The 21,963-nt window shown below is 51.2% G+C and overlaps 4 protein-coding genes across 5 annotated transcripts in view; 1 reads left to right on the top strand and 3 right to left on the bottom strand.

The window, feature by feature from the left end:
* Nucleotides 1–152: 152 nt before the first annotated feature.
* On the bottom strand, nucleotides 153–3,833 carry LOC148222406 (monocyte chemotactic protein 1B-like). Its single transcript, XM_088172020.1, has 3 exons — nucleotides 3,592–3,833; nucleotides 2,867–2,972; nucleotides 153–2,549 (listed from the first exon to the last, which is right to left on the bottom strand). Exons 1-3 carry the CDS (start codon nucleotides 3,656–3,658, stop codon nucleotides 2,441–2,443), a joined length of 282 nt encoding a protein of 93 aa, XP_088028146.1. The 5' UTR covers nucleotides 3,659–3,833; the 3' UTR covers nucleotides 153–2,440.
* Nucleotides 2,576–20,765, top strand: LOC148222404 (ran-binding protein 10-like). 2 transcript variants are annotated; one of them, XM_088172017.1, is made up of 6 exons: nucleotides 2,576–2,699; nucleotides 9,646–9,841; nucleotides 11,013–11,137; nucleotides 11,893–12,035; nucleotides 12,521–12,632; nucleotides 13,814–20,765. In XM_088172017.1, exons 1-6 carry the CDS (start codon nucleotides 2,591–2,593, stop codon nucleotides 13,942–13,944), a joined length of 816 nt encoding a protein of 271 aa, XP_088028143.1. In that variant the 5' UTR covers nucleotides 2,576–2,590; the 3' UTR covers nucleotides 13,945–20,765. The 2 variants fall into 2 exon arrangements, with proteins under 2 accessions (XP_088028143.1, XP_088028142.1); XM_088172016.1 differs by having other exon boundaries at nucleotides 11,890–12,035.
* On the bottom strand, nucleotides 6,842–8,431 carry LOC148222405 (C-C motif chemokine 14-like). Its single transcript, XM_088172022.1, has 3 exons — nucleotides 8,094–8,431; nucleotides 7,624–7,735; nucleotides 6,842–7,263 (listed from the first exon to the last, which is right to left on the bottom strand). The coding sequence occupies exons 1-3, from the start codon at nucleotides 8,158–8,160 to the stop codon at nucleotides 7,173–7,175; spliced, it is 270 nt and encodes an 89-aa protein (XP_088028148.1). The 5' UTR covers nucleotides 8,161–8,431; the 3' UTR covers nucleotides 6,842–7,172.
* The window catches only part of LOC148222403 (monocyte chemotactic protein 1B-like), a 4,635-nt gene continuing 1,284 nt past the window's right edge, over nucleotides 18,613–21,963 (bottom strand). Inside the window, exon 3 of the mRNA XM_088172021.1 lies at nucleotides 18,613–21,961. Within this exon, the coding sequence (XP_088028147.1) occupies nucleotides 21,853–21,961 (109 nt within the window). The 3' untranslated portion in view covers nucleotides 18,613–21,852. The remainder of the gene's footprint in view (nucleotides 21,962–21,963) is intronic.

Genomic DNA, 21,963 nt, shown 5'->3' with positions numbered 1-21,963 from the left:
GGTGAGGACATGCCAGGGGACATGATGGGTGCTGCTGGGACCCGTCTGCCCCAGTGGGATGAGTGATGGAGGGAGCTGCAATCCAGCAGTTCTTGGTCAGAGCCAGAGCTGGCTGAGCCTTGTCCCATCTGCTGTGTAGGGGCAGAGAGCTGGAGGAAGTGTTGCTGGGGCTGTGTGAGGGGAGCTACAGCAGATTTGGGAGGAAAAGGGAGGAGTTGAGAGCCTGGAGGCCTTTTCCATAGACAGCACTATCTGCTCTTTACCATTCTTCCCTGTAACAAGAGGTGGCAGGTGATGGAGGAGTGTACCTGACACGTCTGTCCCTCTCCCCACATCTCAAACCAGAGCTCAGAGCCTGCAGCTTGAGCTGGAGCAGTGCCTGGCAAGCCAGGGCATCATCCAGGCTTGAGGATCACACATCCTGCCAGCTCTTTTATTTTCAGGAGGGAAGCTTAACTCTCCTGCTCACAGCAAACTCCCAAGTCCCATGTGGAATTTACACTCATGTCACCACTGAAACATTCCTGGAGGCCATGCAAACCTCTGCTGCTTGCTGAAAGTCCCATGGCCAGGCAGACACCTTCTCTCTGGTCACTCCACTTGAGTCCAGGCCTGTGCTTGGACGTTTTTGCTCGGGAGAACTTTAGCTGCATCCTTCCTCCAGAAGGGAGCACACAAGGAGTTTTGTATGCTGGGCTTCTCACAGGCTTAGACTTGGAGAAAGGAGAAGCAGCAGCAGCTCTGGGGATTATCCAGATTTTAAAGAAAATTTCAAAACCACATGTATGGTGACTTCCAGACCAAGGACTGCACCGGCGTTGGATTGGGATCGTGTGTGTCAGTCCCGCCTGTGCAGCCGGGGAGGCAGGAGGAGGCTGCAGCCCCTGAAGCTCTCACACTCAGCAGTGCAAGCCCCAGGACCTGCCCAGCACGCAGTGAACTCTTCTCTCCTGCTGGTTGCTCAAAACTCAGGTATGAAATGCTCAGCTGGAGCTTGGGGTGCGAGGTGTCCGCAGGTTTCCTGGCAGCCCTGGAGGAGCGGCCGCCGCTGGGCACAGCTCCCTGTGCCACTGCAGGCTTCTCATCGCCTTCAGGAGGGAGTTTCAGCTCTTGGGTACAACATTGGCTACGTGGACATTACACGAACTGTGCACATTGGTTCAGTCTACGCTTAGTATTTGTGAATTAAGTTATCTGATGCTTCGCATGAAAACTTCAAAAAAGGGGCTCGGGGGGGTGGATTTTAACTGAGAAAAAGCCTATGAAAATATACTGGAAATATGGTAAAGAAATCGACATTCTGCTGTATATTGACAGAATTATTTTTATTAAAATACACATCCATGTGCAAGAGCCAGTGTGGAGCCGTGTGCTTTGTCAGTGTCTGCTCACTAGGGAAGGATTCTTGTGTCCCCTCTGACAGGGATGCACAGTCCCCGATGAGTTTGTCCCCCGATACCTGATTCTGCTTCAGCTTCCCTTTCCACCATTGCTTCCTCCCATGGTGCTTACAGTTCATAGGCAAAAATATCATTAGGGATGTTTTTCCTGTGCCATTCAGCTAGAAAATACAGCCCTGAAGTGTTTCCTAGGCATGAGCACAAAACACTGATGAAGCTTTAGGCTGAGGATCATTTGCCACATTCCTTGCTTTCGCCTTTCTGAGGTTTTCCCTTGTATGTTTGCACCTTTCCCATGAGAAGATGGGCCAGCAGCCTGGCTTTAGGATCTGGGATCCCACACTTCCCCCACCCTTCCCCAGCCCTGCGGAGGGGCAGGCAGCCAGGACACCTCTGTCCACCTGAAGGTTGTATCCTCACCCTCCTGGCACTGTGGACATTGTTTCTTATCTCCCTCAGATATTTCACAGTGGCCACCAGCACATTTGGAAGCTGTCAAGGTGTTAAGGGTTTGGTAGATCAGTGTCTTCTCCCAGACCCTCCCCTTAATTCTGGAGCACCTGCAAAGCCCATGGGGCTGTGAGCACGCCCTGAGGATGTGCAGCTTTGCCTAAGGTGAGGGTAACCTCACCTGTGGGTCAAGGCCTGGCTCTGCTATCACATTCCCAGTGAAGCAACTGTGACCAGGCACAGTTTGCTGCTGGAGAAATACAAGCTTGGTGGCACAGGCTTTTTTTTGCTTGTAGCATGCCCTGGGTTTGTTAGGATCTGTTGCTTGGTCTGGAGAATCAGGAGAAGTTCAAACAGCAACTTGTAGCAATGAGTCTTTATTATAAATATTTTGCTCCACAGGCACATCTTGGCAGGGCAGTGACAGCAGGAGCTCGGTGGCTGGCTGGTCCATGTCACTGTGACACCTCATCCTGCTGGGGTGCAGGAATGGCTCCTCCTGCAGTGACAGTGCCCACGGCTACAGCACCCACTGGAGAGGAGCTGCCAGCACCTTTGGCTCCCTCGAGAGACAGGACTGGATGGGCAAGTCAGATGGTGGATGGAGTTACTGTTTTCTTTTGAAGCCGTTGTATGGTTTTAGCCACCCAGTCCTTCTTGGGGTCAGCACAAATCTCATCACCACTGGCAGCCACAATCCTGCAATGAGAAAGTGAGGAAAAAGAGTGAAAACATGAACCATGAGCCATTCCCTTCCTGTGCACTATTTCTCCCCTCCCTTTTTGCAGCCCCATCCTGGATTGAGGCTTGGAGCCATCTCCAGCAGCCTGTGCCCTCCCTGGACTGATGGTGAGTGTTTGAGTCTTCCCAGATCACTAGCATTAGCAGAAAACGCTAAACCCCATTTTGCTTTCCTACCACAGCCCCCCCCCCGGCTGGGACTGAGCTGTCTGTGGGGCAGGATGGGATGGGGGAGCCAAAGATCTGGGATAGGAAGCAAACGCTGGGATACTCACACAACTGCAGGCTTGGGGCAGTCTTTGGATGTCTCGTAGTAGGTCTGAGGGTGTCGGATGCGTTTCTGTGCATATTTGAAGCAGCATTCCACGGGTGCAAAGTGGACTGTGGAGGGAAGGAGGGATGTTGTGAATTGTGAGCCAGACAATGGCACCACGGGGTTTGGAGCGCAGCATGGAGGCTCTGGGGCATCTCAGCAGCTCCCACAGCATCCTGTGACAGGGGTTTGTCACCCTTCACACAGCAAGCACAGGACTGGGACATGGACAGAGGTGGGGCAGGGGACAGCCTGGGACCTGCCACCTCCCAGCCCCAATTGCTGCAGCCCCCAGAGCACACGGTAAGGTCGGGGTGCTCAGTCTGGGGATGAGGTTTAGGGGCTTTCCAAGGCAGGGGCACAACTTACAGGGTGTTTTGGAAGGCTCCAAACAGCTGCATGTTCTCCCTCCCTCCAACCCCTTTCCCATCCAGCCGAGACCTGGGGAACAAGTGCCAGAGCCTCCTCCAAGCTCCTGCAGCCTCTCCCCAGGTCTGGCTTTGCTGGACCACCCAGCACCTTCTCCATCCCTCCCTGCATCCCGGGATGTGCTGCCCTGCCCTGCCCAGGGGGTTACTCCTTTGAGCAGCACCATTCCCACTCCCCCCGGCATTCCCTGCCCAAAGGGATGTCCCCAGTGGGGGCTCAGAGCCCTGAGCTGCAGCAGTGCTCCCTGAGGTTCCTTACCTGTGGCATGGTGCAGGGAGAAGGTGAGGAGCAGGCTGAGCAGCAGGACAGTCCTTGCAGGGAGCATGGTGGCTGTGGGGTGGCTCTTCCTCCGTGCTCTGTGCTGCCCTGCTCGCTGCCTGTGCCTGGGGCTCTCTCCACACCGTTATTTATCCTCTGCCTGCCTGCCCGCCCACTCAAGCTGCATTTCCAAAAATTCCAAACGTGTGCTAAGAAATCAGGGTGAAGGGGGTTTCTGTCGTTTATTTTTGGGACACATCCAGCGCTGGGTGGAAAGTTTCAAGGAGCAGTTGTGCATTGTGTGGCAGAGCCATGACGTGGCAAGGGAGCTTCCAGGAGACTTTGGTGGAATTGAAAGTAAATACAAACCATCTTCTCATGCAGGCAGAACATCAAGTGCAGTGCTTGTCTGTCTGTTTCTAAAGGGGACACAGCCCACAGTCCCTGAGCAGGGACAAGTCTCGGTGGGCTCAATTGCTTTGCCCAGTGCCAAAGGCCAGTGATGGAATTCCATCCAAACGGAGCTCCCAGACACCTTGGGGACACAGAGAGCACTGGGCCAGGCAGGAAAGCACGATGGGATGGGATGGAATGGAATGGAATGGAATGGAATGGAATGGAATGGAATGGAATGGAATGGAATGGAATGGAATGGGATATCAGGCAGAAGAAGCCATACGGGACCAATCCAGAAGGGACCCCAGAGCAGGGGGTGTCAGAGGTGCTTTTGGTGGGTTCAGCAGACTTTAGAGAAGGGGAAGAAATGGGGCAGGGGCAGTGGGGTGTCTGAGGAGGGTCTGGGTCTCAACACAAGGCTGAGCCCATGTGTTGCCTCTGCCTTCCACACCAGCACTGGGATAGAAATGAGAGTCAGGGGGATGGAGGCTTGTGGCCATCAGTGCACAGACAGGGCATTCCTGCAGGGAGATGGGACAGATCCTACACAGCCCCAGGAGAGTCATCCCAGGTGCCAGGGAGGAGGGGCAGGTGGCACAGATCCCAGGGAGCACTGCTGGACATCAGCCCAGCTTCCATGCAGGGATCTGCTCCCTGGGAAGGTAGATGCAGCTGTGTGTGAGGAATTAGTGAGGTCCTGCTGGAAACCCACAGAGGATGATGCTGGGTGGGAGCACAGGAGGGGACCTGGCTGTGGCTTGGGGGATGAGGCAATCTCAGAGGGGAAGAAAGATGGAAATAGGTTTCTTTGGAGATTATTTCATGTCTGCACGACTTCTCTGGAAGGAGAAAGGAGAAGGAAACAGATCCAATGTGCAGAAAATGCCGGTTTAGAAGAAATGGTCTGCAGGATGTGGGGTCTGCTGGCCTTGCATGGGGCAAGGTGGCCACGCAGAGAGCTGGGGACAGCCCCACTGGGCTCTAGTGCCACTGTCCCCAGGCAGGGCTCTGCAGGGAGAAAATGCCTGACACACAGAGCAGCCTGAGTCCTCTTCTGTGGACTTTGCAGCACCCCCAGGTTCTCCTGCCCTCCCTGTCCATGTCTCCAGAGCACAGACCCTTGGGGCCAGCAGCCACCAGGGTCACACCAGCTCCTGGGCACTGTTTAAAAGCACACAACTGCAATTAAGGGGATAACTGAGCTAATGACTTTTTCCAACCAGCATCTCCTGGCCCTGAACACCTTATGTGCCAGCCCCGAGCTCCCTTTTCAGCTTGGCTGAGGGCACACATTTGCTCCTCTTTTCCCTTAGGTATTCATTCCCCTCCAGAAGCATTAGTAGATGCCTCCACTATCTGTTCTTCATAGAGCAAATCAGTGCATGCTGGATGTTTAAAGGCCTGGAAAGATCCCACAAGGCTCTTGAGGTTTCCCTCTGTGTTCCTGTCCCAGCAGTGCACCTTTGGGTTTGGCTTTAGTGCTCTCCAGCCTCCTCTGCAGTGCCTGGGGCATTCCCTGCACCCTCCTGAGCCATCCCCACCAAGGCACAGCCTCTTCCCCAGGTGAGCAGCTCCTGGTGAGGCAAATGCAAAGGCAAGTGGAGAGAAGGGGGTACAGATTCTGCAGAGGATTTTATGGGTGTCCAAACCACCTGCAACCTCACTATAATTAATAATTGAATACAAATTTTCTGACTGAGGAAAACCCCTACTTTAGAAATTAAAATGGATAGGCATGGACAAAAAAAAAATTTAAAAGCAAAGTAGAGGTGAGAAATATTCTGTGACTCATAAAATGCTTTGGGTTTTGAATGGATAATCACAAAATTTAATACTTTAGCAGAGAACATGAACTGTTTGCCCATGATAAATGTCGATTTCAGGCTGGACTTGCCCTGCCCCGAGGTCTGTGCTGTACCCGAGGCACAGCTGTCAGGAGAGGGCACCAAGTCCAAGCCAACAGGGTGACTCCATGGCCTGAGGACTCCTGAAGTGGAAAGGCAACAGTTTTGGAAGCTTCTGCAGCTGAAGCTTCTCCTGGTGCACCAGAGTTCTCCACCTTCTTGGTGCCTGTGACACCTCAGGTTCCAGACCTGCAGTGTGTCAGGGTCACCCCTCAGCTCTGGGTGGGTTTTGCCTCTGCTGTGAAAGCGTCCCTGGAGCTGCTGCAGCCAAAATCCCCTTCCCCAGGAGCTGTGAGTGCTGGCAGCAAGGCTCTCTGGGTGGCTGCTGCTCAGGGACTGGCTGAGCATCATCTGGGCCGATGGGGTTTTTTTTGGTAGGTTTCTTTTTTTTTCTTTGGTTCTCCTTTTTTTTCCCCTTTATTGAACTGTCATGGAGAAAGAGGAAATGGGGGGACATTCGGAGTTGCAGCATTTGTCTTCCCAGGTCACTGTTACACTTGAGGGAGCCCTGCTCTGCTCCCCATGGCTGAGCACCTGCCCACTGATGGGAAGGACAGAATGAATCCCTTATTTTGCTTTATTTATTAAATTGTCTTTAACTCACAGCTTTCCTCACTCTTGCCCTTCCAGTTCTGCTCCCTCTCCCAAATCCCTGGCAGGGATCACTGCTGAGCTCTCCTTGGCCCCTGGCAGGGGCAAAATTTCCAGGGCTGTATATGCAGGAATCCCTTGTGTGATTCAGCATCCCCTGTCTGTCCTGCCTGCCCAGGGAGCTGTGCAGAGAAACCTTCCCCTGCAGCCCAGCTCAGACACCACAGCTGGGCACACACGGCAGGCAGGCTGTGCTCCTCCACGGGACAGCAAATGGGACAGGCTGGAACTGATGGTTTTTAGTTTTGCACCTAAAAACCCTCAGAGGAGGCCCCAGCTCCTTTTGAGTCCCCTTGCAGTCCCATCCATCCCCCTCCCCTCCTGCCCCAGTGAGACCCAGTGGGAAGAGCCACCATCCAGCCCACAGCTGTGGGGCTGAGAGAACAAAGGACACCACTCTCCAATACCACATGAAGTAACCTTTATTTTGTGGCTGTGATCAGCAGGCAGGTGCTGGCGGGGCCAGCAGCATTCCAGGAGCTGGTGCCCAGCTGTGGAGGCAGTGCAGGGCTCTGGAGAGTCAGTGCCCTCTCCCAGCAGCTGGGACATCCACAATCCTTCCTGGGAGTTTACAGGGACTGTGACCTTCCTTCCCACCAGGATGTTGGGTAGCCTGAACCAGGCACCAAGTCATTTCTTTTTTTGAAGCTCTGTAATTGCTCTCTTCACCCACTTCTCCTCGGGGTTTGTACAGATCTTGGCTCCTCTCTTGGTCTCAAACCTGCCAAGGGTAAAGATGAAGCTTTGTGAGGAATGACAGCTGTGATTCCATTTGTGCCCACACCATCCTCCCTCCCCTGCACTCTTTCTCCTTTCCCTTTGTCCCTGTGTGCTGCCCTGGGTTCTGGGTGTCCTACAAGCAGCTCATCCTGCAGCCCAGCCCCTCTGGAGCCCGTGCAGAGCCATCAGGAGCTGGGATGGCCTCGCAGAAGTGCCCAGACAGTCACATCCTCCCCTCTGAATGCTGGAAGATCACGGAGGTTACACAGACCTGTCCCTGTCCTGTCCCCAGATGGAACAAATTAACTGAACCCAGGCAGCCCAGGAGACAGCACAGCCTAGGGAAATTGCCAGGACTTACACAATTGCTGGGGAATAACATTCCCTGGGAGTTGAGTAGAAGCCCAGGAGGTTGACCAGGCAGAGAGCGCACCTCTCATATTCAAAGCAGCACTCGGATGGAGAGTAAGGGCCTGGAGAACACAGAGAGGGATGGTGAGTGCTGGCTCTGGAAGGCAGCAGAACCTTCACCCAGGACAAGGCTGATGAACACAACACCCCCCAAGCTCTGCAAATGCTGCCATGAGGAGCCCCAGGTGCTCTCCTCCTCCCTGGCCAGGGCAGAAGGATGCTCCAGGTTATCACCCAGCCTGCAGCAGGAGCAGTCTCCATCCTCCCCTGCACCCCAGGGTGTGCTGCTCTGCCCTGGCCAGGAGTTGCTCCTCCTGCCAGCAGCACCATCCCTGCTCCACACTGGGGTTTCCTTCCTAACCATCCCGATGGGACAACCCCGAGTCCCAAGCGGCAGCAGTGGCCCAGGAGATGTTTTACCTGTTCTGGAGCATGGGGAGAGGCTGAGGAGCACCACGAGCAGCAGGACTGTCCTTGCAGTGAGCATGGTGGCTCTGGGAGGGCTCTTCCTTGTAGGATGCTGCTCTGCCTCTTTGGGGGAGCCCAACTCTGAGCTCAGGCAAGGAGGTGCTGCAATTTATGCTCTCTACTCCTCCACAGTTATCCCTTTTCTAAAGAATTTGAATCAAATCAAAAAAAAAGACTTCGTTGCCCATGGGGGATTTCCATGTCACATGGGATCATCAAAATTGCAGACAGACAATACCTGGAAAGACAAAATAAATTGTGTCAGCTTCTGTGCTCACCCACACAGGGAAAACCACTGCTCACAGCCATCTGAGTGTGTTTTGGGTTGGTATTCCCACTGCTGCATGTGACAAACTGTGGACAGGCAAATATTTAAGGAAAACACAATTACTTGAATACTTCCAAGCTGTCACTCACCTTTCCAAGCTAGTATCTTTGTTTTCCTCTGCTGTGTTGTGAGAAGCTCTGGGGGTGTTTCATTGACTAGATAGGCAGAATGATCCCATCAGTCCATAAAAGCTCTTGGTAATACCCATGTTTACATCTGTAACTGCAGTGCAAGGCAGCATTTATATATATTTATCTCTACACATGGACATCACCTTCCACAGTTCTCTGTCAGACCTTGTTCTTTCAAAAGAGTGGTAATTTCATCAGAGCATATTTCAGAGATGAAGCAGAACTGTTGTGAAGAGGTTATTCTGTCTTTGTTTTAAAAACACACAAAACAACCCATTTGAATCTTTGTGTTGCTGTGATAGAAAATAAAAATGTATCTCCTGCTATGAACACAATTGTGGGATCAGCTGATCAATTTGGATATATCACCATCACTTCTGGAGAGCAGGTATGCCAGGTCACATCATTTAGCCAAGGTCCTGTGATCATTATTGGCTGCCAAGGGAAGAATGTATGAAGACAACAAGCCCGTAATGAGGTTCTTCCAAAATATTTTAGTCACTGTCAATTCTGAGTCCATGTAAAACTTGTGGTAATGAATAAACATTTGTGTCTTGTGTCAGTGTGTTCTGCAGCTTTTGTGGAGGAGCAGGTGAAATTTCAAGCCTGACTCTCAGTGGTTTCTGCTCTCCTGAACAAGGAAGGTTAGCTTGTGCTCATTAAGAGGGTTGCTGTTATTTGCTGAGTGTTCTGTGAATCACGAACATCCCTAACTGTAGATAGGTTGTGGAAAGCCTGGGCAGTTCTGCTTTCAACAGTAATTTCTGTACTTGTGAAATATTTCTGTGTGTTTTCAGTCTCTAATTTACAGCCCATTTTTAGAACTTCATGGAGCTCAGATGTTGCTGGTGAGCAGTGGGGTTCCTTTCATATTAATTTGTGTCTTCCCTAAACCCCATTGAATTTAAGAATGATGAAACATAATTTAAGATCTGCAGTCTTATTTTGCTTTCTTTCTTTGGGGCCTGCTGTCTTGCTAAATCGTTGGCTTCACAACAGTGACATTGTCAGTCTGGTCTCATTTTTCTTTCTTCTTGGCTTTCAGGAGCAGATAGTCCAACCTGTAGCAATGGAGTCATGTCCACAAAAAGCAAACAGAGTCACAGTAAATACCCAGCACTGAGTTCATCATCTTCATCTTCCTCCTCCTCTTCCCCTTCATCTGTGAACTACTCTGAGTCCAATTCTACAGATTCTACCAAATCTCAGCAGCACAGTAGTACGAGTAATCAAGAAACCAGGTATTGTTTTTCCTCTGGAGACACCTGAGGGGGAGTGGGAGGTGGGAAACGTCTCACTCTGCTCTCTAAGGAGCCAGAAGGGCATCTGTTTGCCCAGAAGCTTTCCCAGTCAGCCTGGTGGTGTTTCTGCTGCCTCAGCCAGGCACTTGTTCCTGCTGAGCAGCCTTCCTGCCCTGTACTGGGTGAGGCAGCAGCTCAGGCCAATACTGGCTTGCTGTATTGCCCTCTTGTGTAATTTCCTTGGGCTGTTGCCCTGTTCGTTCCAGGTGTGCCTCTGAGCCAGCAGTAATTTGTTCCATGCTGTGACAGCAGGTCAGGCTGAGTCTCCCTTGTGCAAGAAGCCACAGGTGGTGGCAGCAGTTCAGTGCAGCCACTGCTGCCTTTTCTGGAGTGTGGAGCAGAGTGAGCTGTGGTGAAAACTGAGCTTCCTTTGGGCTCACTCTCCACACTGCTGTTGCAGGGCTGTTTGAGGCCTCAGTGGAGCAGAGGGTGTCATTGTGATTAAAATAATCTCTTGCTAATTGCAGCTGGCACTCATTCTTCAAGTGCAGTGCTGAGCACGGCTTGCAGGGCAGTTCGCAGGCTCAGTTGTGACCTCTGGAGGGCCACCTAGCCTGTAACTGAGTGAGAAACACTTGTTCAGACTCAATTTACCAGAATCATTTAATGATACTGGATTTGTCATTATTTTTTTTTTTTAAATGTAGAGCCTAAGTTCCAATAAGATCTTCTCGTATTTTCAGTTAATCATAGTTAATCAGCAGTATCAGTCAGCCTGCTGTCTTGGACATTTAAGTGTTCAGTAGTGCACTGTTTGCAAGGAGTGAGGATGTATCATAGCCAAGTTCTCCCTCCTGTGCAGTCTTTGAGTGTGTTATCTGTTACCTGACTGTTCACTATCTCAAGGATCAGCACTTCCTGAAGGGAAAATGCAAAATATTCTGCACCTGGAATTATGACAGGCATTCAGGGAGCAGAACTTTGTTTCATAAATTGTCTTCAGAAGCCTGCAACAATTTTTGCTGCACTAACTTGGGCCATCTGGCTCCCTGTAGTCGAACTGGCACCTTTTCTGGTGTGCTGGCCATTGCTGGGCACTGTTTGGCACATAAGCTCTTCATTTCTTCCCTGAATTTAGACATCTGACCTTTCTTCCCTCCCTTCACCTCAGTGACAGCGAGATGGAAATGGAGGCTGAGCATTACCCCAACGGAGTGCTGGAAAATTCATCCACCAGGATAATGAATGGCACCTACAAACACGAAGAGATCCTGCAGACAGATGAGTCCAGCATGGGTAGGTCCTCAGAGGCTGGAGGGGTAAGGGGAAATAGGAGCTGGTGTCAGGAGTTAAAACTGTGATTGGATTGTGGGGAAAAAGCATGTGCTTTGGGCTGCTTTCCCCACCCAGTGTATGAAGTGCCTGCTTCATGGGGAAAATTAATCTGTCCTGAAACTCAAACTAGGACTGGCTTTTCATAGACTTACAGACTGGTCATATTTTGGAGCAGGGAAAGCAATAGGAGTCAAAGGTTTGTTCCATGCTGATCATGAAACTGAGCTCAGAGCAGACCTGTCAGAAATGCCTGCTGGGGAGCTGAGACTGAAACTGATGGATCCAGTTATAATTGGATATATATTTAATGGCTCTTGTGGCCACTACTACTGGGAAGCTGGTGTGTGGGTATCTCTGACTGAAAGTTTTCTGAGTCTAGGATTTGTTAGACCAGAGGTTTCTGGGTTATATTTATTGTGTTACACACATGAAAGGGTGACAGATTGGAGTTGCAAGCTCCCAGGATTTTATCAGGATTTCTAGGTAGTCCTCAGGCAATAAACAGAGCTCAAATCTTCCCTGTATCTATGGGCACTATAACAAACTCACTACTGGCTGTTGTAGGGCAGGGATCACAGAAAGCTTCCACTGGGATAAACTTAGGACAGGAAGCAGCTTCCTGTTCCAGAAGGGAGTCTGTGGATATCCTGACACACAGTGGGCACTGGTGGGGAATGCAAGATGATTGTTCCTTCTCCGCTGCTTCTCCTTAGAAGACAGCTGCCCCCAGAGGCAGCTCTGTGGAGGGAACCACGCTGCCACAGAGAGAATGATCCAGTTTGGACGGGAGCTGCAGATCCTGAGCGAGCAACTTTGCAGAGAGTATGGGAAGAACACCATGCACAAAAAGATGCTTCAGGTAAGCCTGGGCCTCGTGCTGCATTGCAGCAGTTCTCTGGGTCAGGTCTGGGGTTGTGGGTTCCCTTGTAGACACCTGGGTAGCCCCCACTTCTGCACCTGCTGAGCAAGAAGGGTCCTGCGTGGGGATCAGAGATCAAAACACGAATGCAGAACATCCACACCCAATTCTCAGCACAAGAGAGAAGAAATACAGCTCCTGCCTAGCTTCCTGGAGCAAGTGCATGCTCTTCTTCTCTGCAGGTGACACTCTACCTGCCTTCCTGTGCTGGCTTCCCTGCCAGGTGGAGGGGACACCCTCTTTAACCTTCTATCTTGATGGGCCACTGTAGTCCCTTGCTGCCAAGAAGAAAAGGGCCATTTCTTTTCAGGAGGTAGGCACCTGTCACTGTGGTGATTGCAGGAGGTGCCCCAGCTGGACTTGGTGCTTTTCCTGTGTGTTTGCAGCCCTGCCTGGTCTCACTGTGCCTTTCTGTTCTCTCTCAGGATGCCTTTAGCTTGTTAGCTTACTCAGACCCTTGGAACTGCCCTGTCGGCCAACAGCTGGACCCAATCCAGAGGGAACCTGTGTGTGCTGCTCTCAATAGTGCTATTTTGGGTAAGATCTGGTTCCTGTGGGAGTGTTTCACCTGCTCCCAAGGGCTGTCCTGTGGCAGGCAAGCCTGTGAGTGTTAGGGAAAGTTCAGAAATAGTTGTGTTTAGCTTTTGTCTTTCTTTCTGTTGCTGGGGACTGTCAGGGCAGTAATACAGGAAGGAGGGTAGGAGGGAATTCTGCAGAGAACAGATCCCCTGATACATTCCCATTTTGACTCCCTTCCTTGCATCTTCCTCAATGCTGCTCCCAAGGATGTGCCTCAGGATTTTCCTCTCCTGCTTACTGAAGAAACCAAGATCTCTTTGATAGATTTCCCACCCTTCTCCCTTCATGCTCTGAACCCGCCTGAATAATTTTGTGGACTTTACCACATTTGTATGGATTAGCAGAGTTCAGCCCTGGTATCATCCTGTTTTTTAGGAGAGAATGCACAGTCTGTCTCACTGTGCCCAGGCAGATTTCCTATAGGGTCCGTGCATCTCACACTGAATGTTCCAGAAGGAGTTTTAGACCTTGCCTTCTGGGGAAAGGAACAACTTGATGGACACACCCATGAGGGCTCGTGTTCTGCCTGAGCATGTTTTGGGAAGGACAGTCCCTTCCCCTGACAGCAGCTGTTTGTCCAGTGCTTGAGGAGCATGGACAAGTTGCTGAGGGCAGGCACCAGGGAGATGTGATGTCTGGACATGCTTCATCACACAGGTAACCAGACACCTTGTCTAGCTGAGCTGAGGGCTCCCTCAGAAATCATGCCACTGTAGAGACGTGGTGATGAGGGAGTGAGTTCATCCAGGGCTTGGGCTGCTGGGCAGCCTTGCACAAGTGGGAGAAATGGAGAGGCTGCCTCCCACCTGGGACCAGATTCTCCTGCCTTTTTTTATCCCTCCATGCTTTGATATCTCACGTTTTAAGGGTTTTCTGGCAACAGCATCAGCAGTAGCTTTGTTGCCTTTTTGTTGCTCTGTCCAGCACAGCAGCATTCTCTCAAAAGCTCTGCTGAGCTGTGGGATGTGTCATGGGTGGTGGGGTGTAGCACAGAGCTGGCAGTATTTGGGAGCAGCTTCCTTCCAGAGCCAGCACCTTCTGCCAGGGATCTGGGTTTGGGACAGAGAGAGGCCTGAGCACAGGTGAGCCAGCAGCAGCCTGAACATCCCTTCTGAACAGCTCTTTGTTTGCCCCCACAGAATCTCAGAACCTGCCAAAGCAGCCCCCGCTGATGCTGGCCCTGGGCCAGGCCTCGGAGTGTCTGCGGCTCATGGCTCGCGTGGGGCTGGGCTCCTGCTCCTTTGCCAGAGTAGACGATTATTTGCACTGACACCCGAGCGGGACGGAGCTGCCGTCGTGGAGTGCTGCCCTTCACCCTCTGCTGCTGCCACTCTGCACCACCACCTCGTTGGATAGCCTGAGCTCCCTGCCACCGACACCCCCGTAGCACACACACACTGCCCGTGCAAGGACTGAGTGAGTCCCTCACTGTGTGGCTGTTCCTGCCCCCAGGAAGAACTGGCAGATCTGACCCATCTCCCTGCCTTTGCTGCGGCTCCAGCGGCACTCAGTATTTCGCTGGTTATTCTAATGTAGCCTTCTGATGTAGGGATTTTTCTCTTTTGTTTTGATTTTGAGTTGTTTCTCATGGTTCCACCAGTATTTTATCTGGAGAGTTTTGCTGAGCTGGTTTATGCTGATTTACTGAGGAAGCTCATCAAGTTGGTTACAGCTTGTTCTTTTCTTCCCTTCTCCCTCCATCGTGCACATACAGCATCATCCGTGCTAGTAATCCGAACTCTTCTCACAGTGGCAGTTCAGAGGGATTTTTTTTTATTTTATTTGAATCATGTTTATTAAAAAGGTCTCTTCCACCTCCACAAAGTCACTGATGTATTTATTGCCCACAGACTCGGTGCCAGCCACACACACCATACCACCCCTCAGGAGGCCGGGTGAGGTAGGTCCTGTCACACACCAATGATGGGAATTGGAGGAGCCTCGTTCTTCATGGTGCCTCTCTTCAGAGCCCAAGGCTCTCAATCCTGGCTTTGTGAGTGGGAAGAGTAGAAGATTGACATTGCCTGCATTGGTGATTGTGCTGTAGAAGCATCTCACAGCCCTGAGAAAGAGTTAAATCCAGCTCTCTGAACAGCTGGGGGGACAGGACTGATGAATATGAAGTCATCTGCCACTGTATGGGTAGAACCAGGTCATGTGAGTTGGCCAGAAACATCCGTGGGTGATGCCCTGGTGGGCTGACAATTTTTAATTAAATAACAAATCCTCCTTTTTCTCCATGGAGGAGGGCTCTGCCACTAACTCAGTAATAACAGTATTTCCTGCCCTCTCCCATCCCTGTAACACTGATCTAAGTGAGCACTTCTAAATTTTGGAAGTGTCTGGAGAAACCTGGGCTGAGCTGTGCTTGTCCTTGCAGGTGGGACAAGCTGAGGTCAGGTTGGGGTCAGTACCAGCTCTGTCAGGCCTGAGCCATTCAGAAGGGAGCAGCAGTGTTTCTTTAGGACTTATTAAGATAATTATCAAAGTTTCAGGCCCAAAAGAGACCAACAAGGATCTGTGGGTGAGTAACCTCTGAGTAAAATGGACTAATTTGTCCATGCTATGTGCCAGGCCCAGGGACCTGAGTGCTACCAAGCATTCAGACCACCTGTGAGTGTTTTTGAGCATGTTCTGTTACCTGGCCAGGCTGCCTGGCAGCACTGTGTGCTTTACATCCTCTGCTGTACCCTTAGGAGATGACAGGTTCAGCCTGGCTGCATGGGAGGAGTTGGAATTCTGCACCAAATTAATTGTAGGTCAGTAGCTCTGGGGAGGACCCAAGGGAGCTCAAACCAAACATGAATTTTACTGCTGTTCACGAATTTTTTGTTTTGGAGGGTCAGTGAATGACGAAGAGGTTTTGTTGAGGTTTGTCCTTAAAATGGAGGTTAGCCTGTGCCAGGGCTTCAAGCACTAAGAGAGTTTGTGTGCCACTGAGAAGGAAAGTAGCAGCAGCCCAAAGCTTTAAGGATTTTCTGAGTTTGCAGGCTGGATTTGTAGCTGAAATCAAGGCAGAGCAGGGGGCAGGTGCCAGGGCACACTGTGCCAGTGAATGTGCAGATGGTGCTGGAGGTGGTTGGGAACATTATCCCTGCCTTTTGGTGAAGGTGTGCAGTGTGTAGGGGCAGTGCTAGAGCTGTGGTGGTCTAAGAGAGCAGGAGGTTTAGGGCTGAAGATGATTTTATCAGATCACTGTACCACTGCTAAAAGCAGAGGGAGCTCTACCACAGCCTTTCTTCCAGGGAGACAGAGGCAGAGCTGCACCAAGCAGAATTGAACTTGCCAGTCTGGGGCTTCTCTTCCAGCTCTGGGGAACAGCTCATGTGCCTGAAGCTCATCTGTTGATTTTCAACTGTGCTGTCGGATCCCAGCCCAGCCTGCTGTCCTTGCCTTGCTGCAAGTGCAGAGATAACTCCATGGGCAGGTTTCCTTCCCAAAGCCTCTGGTCCCAGATGTGCCAAGGCAGCATGTGAACTCTGCCTGCTGGGATTCTCCTGCAGGCTTTCCATTCCTTAGAGCCAGGCTGACAGCACACAGCTGGGCTGATTCTGGGTACTGAGGCTGAAATAATCCAGGACCCTGCTTTTCCTTTCCTGTTTGGCAGCTTCTTCTGCTGTTGGTCACCATTTTGCAGCAGTCTGGCTGCACTCAGACCTCTCTCTCGTCTTTGTAGCAGCACCATCTTTATCTCTTTCTGAGATTTTTTTTGGTTCCTTCTCTTTGTGGTTTCTTTAAGCCAAGTCTCTTCATCATGTGTCATATTAATGCCCCATTTGATCTCTCAGCAAAGCTTTGCTGACTGTTCCAGCATGCCTTTTTTATTTTGGTTTCACTACAAAAAAAACCCAAGAAATGTTCCTAGATATCTAGTTATTTTGGTGCCAAGAAATGTGTGGTGGAAGTTACTTTGTTTGTTTTTTTTATTTACTTCAAGTGTTCTGGTAATTTCACCAGTGGTTTCTGCTTCTTGTACTCAGATTCTGACTAATGTGGCCATGACTCAGGATGGGGAAGATAAGTGTGTGGTGTGTGGTGGGATGTCAGCCTCAACCTACCCTTGATTCCTAGATGGGATTTCTGATGTGGTTTTCTCAGGTTGTATTTCAAAGCCTCTTGCCTTTGTATCTCCCTGGTGGCTTTTGATGGTTCATGTTAGCTGAAATTTGGATTATTGCAGCAGTTTTTTAAAATAGAGCTAAAGTGAAATGGGGTCTGTAACACTGAATATGGCTGTACACCTAACCAGAGGCTGCATGGCAATTCAGAAGTTAGTTTTATAAAAACAATTTGAGTTTTGTTATTCCAAGTGCCTCAAGTAACTTAGTCACTGCTCCCAAGAGTCCTTTCAGTGAAACCATGTAAATGACAGTGGAGCCTGTAGGAGAATCTGCTGGTTTCCCATTTCTGGTGAGGGGACAAGGACTCAGCTGATGGCACTGGATGTAGGACTTCCATCCTGTGTGGTTGACTCATGGGTTCTCTGCTGGGCTGGCTTCACATGCTGGGAGAAGGTGTTGCAGAGCTCAGCTGGACCCTGCACGAGCAGCATTCCCCAGTGCCAGGAGAGGCTCTCCAGCTGCCTGTCCTTCCCAGGACCTGGGAAATGCCACTGCTGGGACAACTGAACCAGCTCTGCTGTAGCTGCACACTCACAGGGTCTCAGCTGTCCCCTGATCTGTCCAGAGGCACCATCAAAGAGCTGTGATCTAGAGAGCAGCAAATAACCTCCAGCTCTGTGCTCTGGACACCCCACCCTCCTTCCTGACACTTGGCACTGCAGCAAAGGCCTTGCAGAAGGAAAACATTTCACAGGGACCTGGTGGAACCTGATTTCAGGCCTGCACATCCTGGCCTTTGGGTTTGAGTCCAATGCCCTGCCTGTTAAGTGGCCTTTTGAGAGGAGCATTTTGGGAACTCCAGACCTGGAGCCTTGGTTAAAGTGTCCTTCAGGGGTTGAATTAGCTGAATTACATCACCAGGCTTCTCTCCCCATGGACAAGGTTCATGGTGCCCCCACAAGCTGAGAGTGAGAGCATCAAGAATACACTGGGAGAACTTTGGAGTGAGATGCACTGGAGTAGCTGGGATAAGTGTTTCTTGGAGGGGTATCCCCCCCATACACCTAGTACTCCAGCCTGTGACCATCTTAGTGGCTCTGCTGGGTGGATTCCAGTTTGTGGATATCTCTCCTGTACCAGGGGAGCCAAATCTTGTTCCTCTTGTTCCTCTTGGAACCATCTTGTTCCAGATGATTCTTTTTGCTGCTCCATGAGCCTACCCTAGCAAGTATTTATCAAAGCTATTTCGAAACTTACAGGGTTGAGAGACCTCTCAGTCAGGCTCTCCTGTGAGCAAGTCTATTTCCTGTGCATCCTTGAGTGTGCTCTCAGAGCCAGCTGGTTTTGGGAAAGCTTTTTACTGCTACCAGCAACCCTTTCTTGCTTCTCTCTCTCACAATCCCAGTATTCTCCCAACTCCATGAGCACAGTGGTATCTGCAGTGCTGGGTGCTGTGGGAGCTGCTCCAAGGCCAGGGCCAGCTCTGTGGCTCATGTCTGTCAAGTATAGCTGTGGCCACTCCAGCTGCCCTTCCTGACTCCTTCTTCCCTGCTGGCATGAAGGGGCAGGTCCACATGTGACAGTCCCTTTTTGCCACCACACAGCATCCTGTCAGCCTGCAGCTGGGCTGGCCTCAGCACTTCAGCTCTTCTTGTGTGGGGCCAGCAGAACAGGGAGGGATTCCCAGTGAAGGACTGGTCAATACACAGCATCCAGCCCTTTAGGGGAGCTTGTCCAGTGGATGCTCTCCCTCAGCCCCATGTGAAGCAAAGCTGGAGCTTGTTGCCTTGGGATGTGTGAAAGGTGTGTGCTGAAAGATGGGTGATACAAACCTGTTTCTATTTCAACATCCTGGTGTGCTGCTGCCCACTGGCTTTGGGCACTGGGAGGTGCAGCTGTGGCTGGCATGGAGAATGAGCCCCTCTGGGAATATCATTCCTCATGGTTACCCATATCTGGGATCTTCCCATATCCTTCCTTCTCGTTTTTCACAGTAACATCTCAATCTGTCCTCAAGCTGTGTCCTTGTTTTTCACGTTTTATTAAGGCATCTTTACCATTCTTTAAATAGCTTTGTTCTTGAGGCTGCCTTGAAAAACTGGAGCAATCAGAGCTGCTGTAACTAGTTCTGGGGATTGAATGTATCATTTTCCACCTTGGGTATCAGGGATGATGAACCATCTCCTCCTTCAGCCGAGCAAAGCAGGCTGGATTGCAGCTGTGCTTTGGTACCTGTCTGTGCTAATACCTACCACGTGTTGCTCAGACACATTTCAGAGTTCTGCTGTCGTGGGGTTGATAGACAAGGTGACCTGTGGCAGTGAGGCTGTAGGGCAGTGTGTCAGTGCCATGAAGCTGTGTGGTGCACTACATGGGATCAGGAACTTCCCATAAAGAAGCAGTGCAGACTTGAGCTGTGCTGTGGCAGCAGGTGGAGAGAGAGGTCCCTGGTGCTCCAGTCCTGGGTGCAGTGAGGCCCCGTTGAGCTGGTCACAGCCTGGGAGAAGAAAAAAGGGGCCCTGGTCCACCCAGGATTCCCCTTTGCAGAAGGAGCATTTTCCTTCCAGCCCTGCTGGTGTGAGAGCAGCCTCAGTGGTGGGGCAGGGAGAGAGCAGATCTCTTGTAGAGAGCAAGTGTTGGGTCTCCAGCTGTACAAGGTGTTTCTGCAGAAGGACTTGGTGAGGACATGCCAGGGGACATGATGGGTGCTGCTGGGACCCGTCTGCCCCAGTGGGATGAGTGATGGAGGGAGCTGCAATCCAGCAGTTCTTGGTCAGAGCCAGAGCTGGCTGAGCCTTGTCCCATCTGCTGTGTAGGGGCAGAGAGCTGGAGGAAGTGTTGCTGGGGCTGTGTGAGGGGAGCTACAGCAGATTTGGGAGGAAAAGGGAGGAGTTGAGAGCCTGGAGGCCTTTTCCATAGACAGCACTATCTGCTCTTTACCATTCTTCCCTGTAACAAGAGGTGGCAGGTGATGGAGGAGTGTACCTGACACGTCTGTCCCTCTCCCCACATCTCAGACCAGAGCTCAGAGCCTGCAGCTTGAGCTGGAGCAGTGCCTGGCAAGCCAGGGCATCATCCAGGCTTGAGGATCACACATCCTGCCAGCTCTTTTATTTTCAGGAGGGAAGCTTAACTCTCCTGCTCACAGCAAACTCCCAAGTCCCATGTGGAATTTACACTCATGTCACCACTGAAACATTCCTGGAGGCCATGCAAACCTCTGCTGCTTGCTGAAAGTCCCATGGCCAGGCAGACACCTTCTCTCTGGTCACTCCACTTGAGTCCAGGCCTGTGCTTGGACGTTTTTGCTCGGGAGAACTTTAGCTGCATCCTTCCTCCAGAAGGGAGCACACAAGGAGTTTTGTATGCTGGGCTTCTCACAGGCTTAGACTTGGAGAAAGGAGAAGCAGCAGCAGCTCTGGGGATTATCCAGATTTTAAAGAAAATTTCAAAACCACATGTATGGTGACTTCCAGACCAAGGACTGCACCGGCGTTGGATTGGGATCGTGTGTGTCAGTCCCGCCTGTGCAGCCGGGGAGGCAGGAGGAGGCTGCAGCCCCTGAAGCTCTCACACTCAGCAGTGCAAGCCCCAGGACCTGCCCAGCACGCAGTGAACTCTTCTCTCCTGCTGGTTGCTCAAAACTCAGGTATGAAATGCTCAGCTGGAGCTTGGGGTGCGAGGTGTCCGCAGGTTTCCTGGCAGCCCTGGAGGAGCGGCCGCCGCTGGGCACAGCTCCCTGTGCCACTGCAGGCTTCTCATCGCCTTCAGGAGGGAGTTTCAGCTCTTGGGTACAACATTGGCTACGTGGACATTACACGAACTGTGCACATTGGTTCAGTCTACGCTTAGTATTTGTGAATTAAGTTATCTGATGCTTCGCATGAAAACTTCAAAAAAGGGGCTCGGGGGGGTGGATTTTAACTGAGAAAAAGCCTATGAAAATATACTGGAAATATGGTAAAGAAATCGACATTCTGCTGTATATTGACAGAATTATTTTTATTAAAATACACATCCATGTGCAAGAGCCAGTGTGGAGCCGTGTGCTTTGTCAGTGTCTGCTCACTAGGGAAGGATTCTTGTGTCCCCTCTGACAGGGATGCACAGTCCCCGATGAGTTTGTCCCCCGATACCTGATTCTGCTTCAGCTTCCCTTTCCACCATTGCTTCCTCCCATGGTGCTTACAGTTCATAGGCAAAAATATCATTAGGGATGTTTTTCCTGTGCCATTCAGCTAGAAAATACAGCCCTGAAGTGTTTCCTAGGCATGAGCACAAAACACTGATGAAGCTTTAGGCTGAGGATCATTTGCCACATTCCTTGCTTTCGCCTTTCTGAGGTTTTCCCTTGTATGTTTGCACCTTTCCCATGAGAAGATGGGCCAGCAGCCTGGCTTTAGGATCTGGGATCCCACACTTCCCCCACCCTTCCCCAGCCCTGCGGAGGGGCAGGCAGCCAGGACACCTCTGTCCACCTGAAGGTTGTATCCTCACCCTCCTGGCACTGTGGACATTGTTTCTTATCTCCCTCAGATATTTCACAGTGGCCACCAGCACATTTGGAAGCTGTCAAGGTGTTAAGGGTTTGGTAGATCAGTGTCTTCTCCCAGACCCTCCCCTTAATTCTGGAGCACCTGCAAAGCCCATGGGGCTGTGAGCACGCCCTGAGGATGTGCAGCTTTGCCTAAGGTGAGGGTAACCTCACCTGTGGGTCAAGGCCTGGCTCTGCTATCACATTCCCAGTGAAGCAACTGTGACCAGGCACAGTTTGCTGCTGGAGAAATACAAGCTTGGTGGCACAGGCTTTTTTTTGCTTGTAGCATGCCCTGGGTTTGTTAGGATCTGTTGCTTGGTCTGGAGAATCAGGAGAAGTTCAAACAGCAACTTGTAGCAATGAGTCTTTATTATAAATATTTTGCTCCACAGGCACATCTTGGCAGGGCAGTGACAGCAGGAGCTCGGTGGCTGGCTGGTCCATGTCACTGTGACAACTCATCCTGCTGGGTTGCAGTAATGGCTCCTCCTGCAGTGACAGTGCCCACGGCTACAGCACCCACTGGAGAGGAGCTGCCAGCACCTTTGGCTCCCTCGAGAGACAGGACTGGATGGGCAAGTCAGATGGTGGATGGAGTTACTGTTTTCTTTTGAAGCCGTTGTATGGTTTTAGCCACCCAGTCCTTCTTGGGGTCAGCACAAATCTCATCACCACTGGCAGCCACAATCCT

This window comes from Sturnus vulgaris, chromosome 12, assembly GCF_052056855.1.
Source record: "Sturnus vulgaris isolate bStuVul1 chromosome 12, bStuVul1.hap1, whole genome shotgun sequence".
Classification (NCBI taxonomy): Eukaryota; Metazoa; Chordata; class Aves; order Passeriformes; family Sturnidae; genus Sturnus; species Sturnus vulgaris.
This window is presented reverse-complemented; position numbering and strand designations above follow the sequence as displayed.

What these genes read in the sequence shown, in the direction of transcription:
- LOC148222404 (XM_088172016.1), top strand. Translation starts at nt 2,591, where the DNA reads ATGAGCCATTCCCTTCCTGTGCACTATTTCTCCCCTCCCTTTTTGCAG. An exon ending in GACAGATGAGTCCAGCATGG is followed by an intron (nt 11,138 to 11,889) that starts GTAGGTCCTCAG and finishes GCTTCTCCTTAG; the next exon opens with AAGACAGCTGCCCCCAGAGG. An exon ending in TCTCAATAGTGCTATTTTGG is followed by an intron (nt 12,633 to 13,813) that starts GTAAGATCTGGT and finishes TTGCCCCCACAG; the next exon opens with AATCTCAGAACCTGCCAAAG.
- LOC148222406 (XM_088172020.1), bottom strand. Translation starts at nt 3,658, where the DNA reads ATGCTCCCTGCAAGGACTGTCCTGCTGCTCAGCCTGCTCCTCACCTTC. An exon ending in CTCCCTGCACCATGCCACAG is followed by an intron (nt 2,973 to 3,591) that starts GTAAGGAACCTC and finishes TTCCCTCCACAG; the next exon opens with TCCACTTTGCACCCGTGGAA. An exon ending in TGCCCCAAGCCTGCAGTTGT is followed by an intron (nt 2,550 to 2,866) that starts GTGAGTATCCCA and finishes TTCTCATTGCAG; the next exon opens with GATTGTGGCTGCCAGTGGTG.
- LOC148222405 (XM_088172022.1), bottom strand. Translation starts at nt 8,160, where the DNA reads ATGCTCACTGCAAGGACAGTCCTGCTGCTCGTGGTGCTCCTCAGCCTC. An exon ending in CTCCCCATGCTCCAGAACAG is followed by an intron (nt 7,736 to 8,093) that starts GTAAAACATCTC and finishes TGTGTTCTCCAG; the next exon opens with GCCCTTACTCTCCATCCGAG. An exon ending in TGTTATTCCCCAGCAATTGT is followed by an intron (nt 7,264 to 7,623) that starts GTAAGTCCTGGC and finishes TACCCTTGGCAG; the next exon opens with GTTTGAGACCAAGAGAGGAG.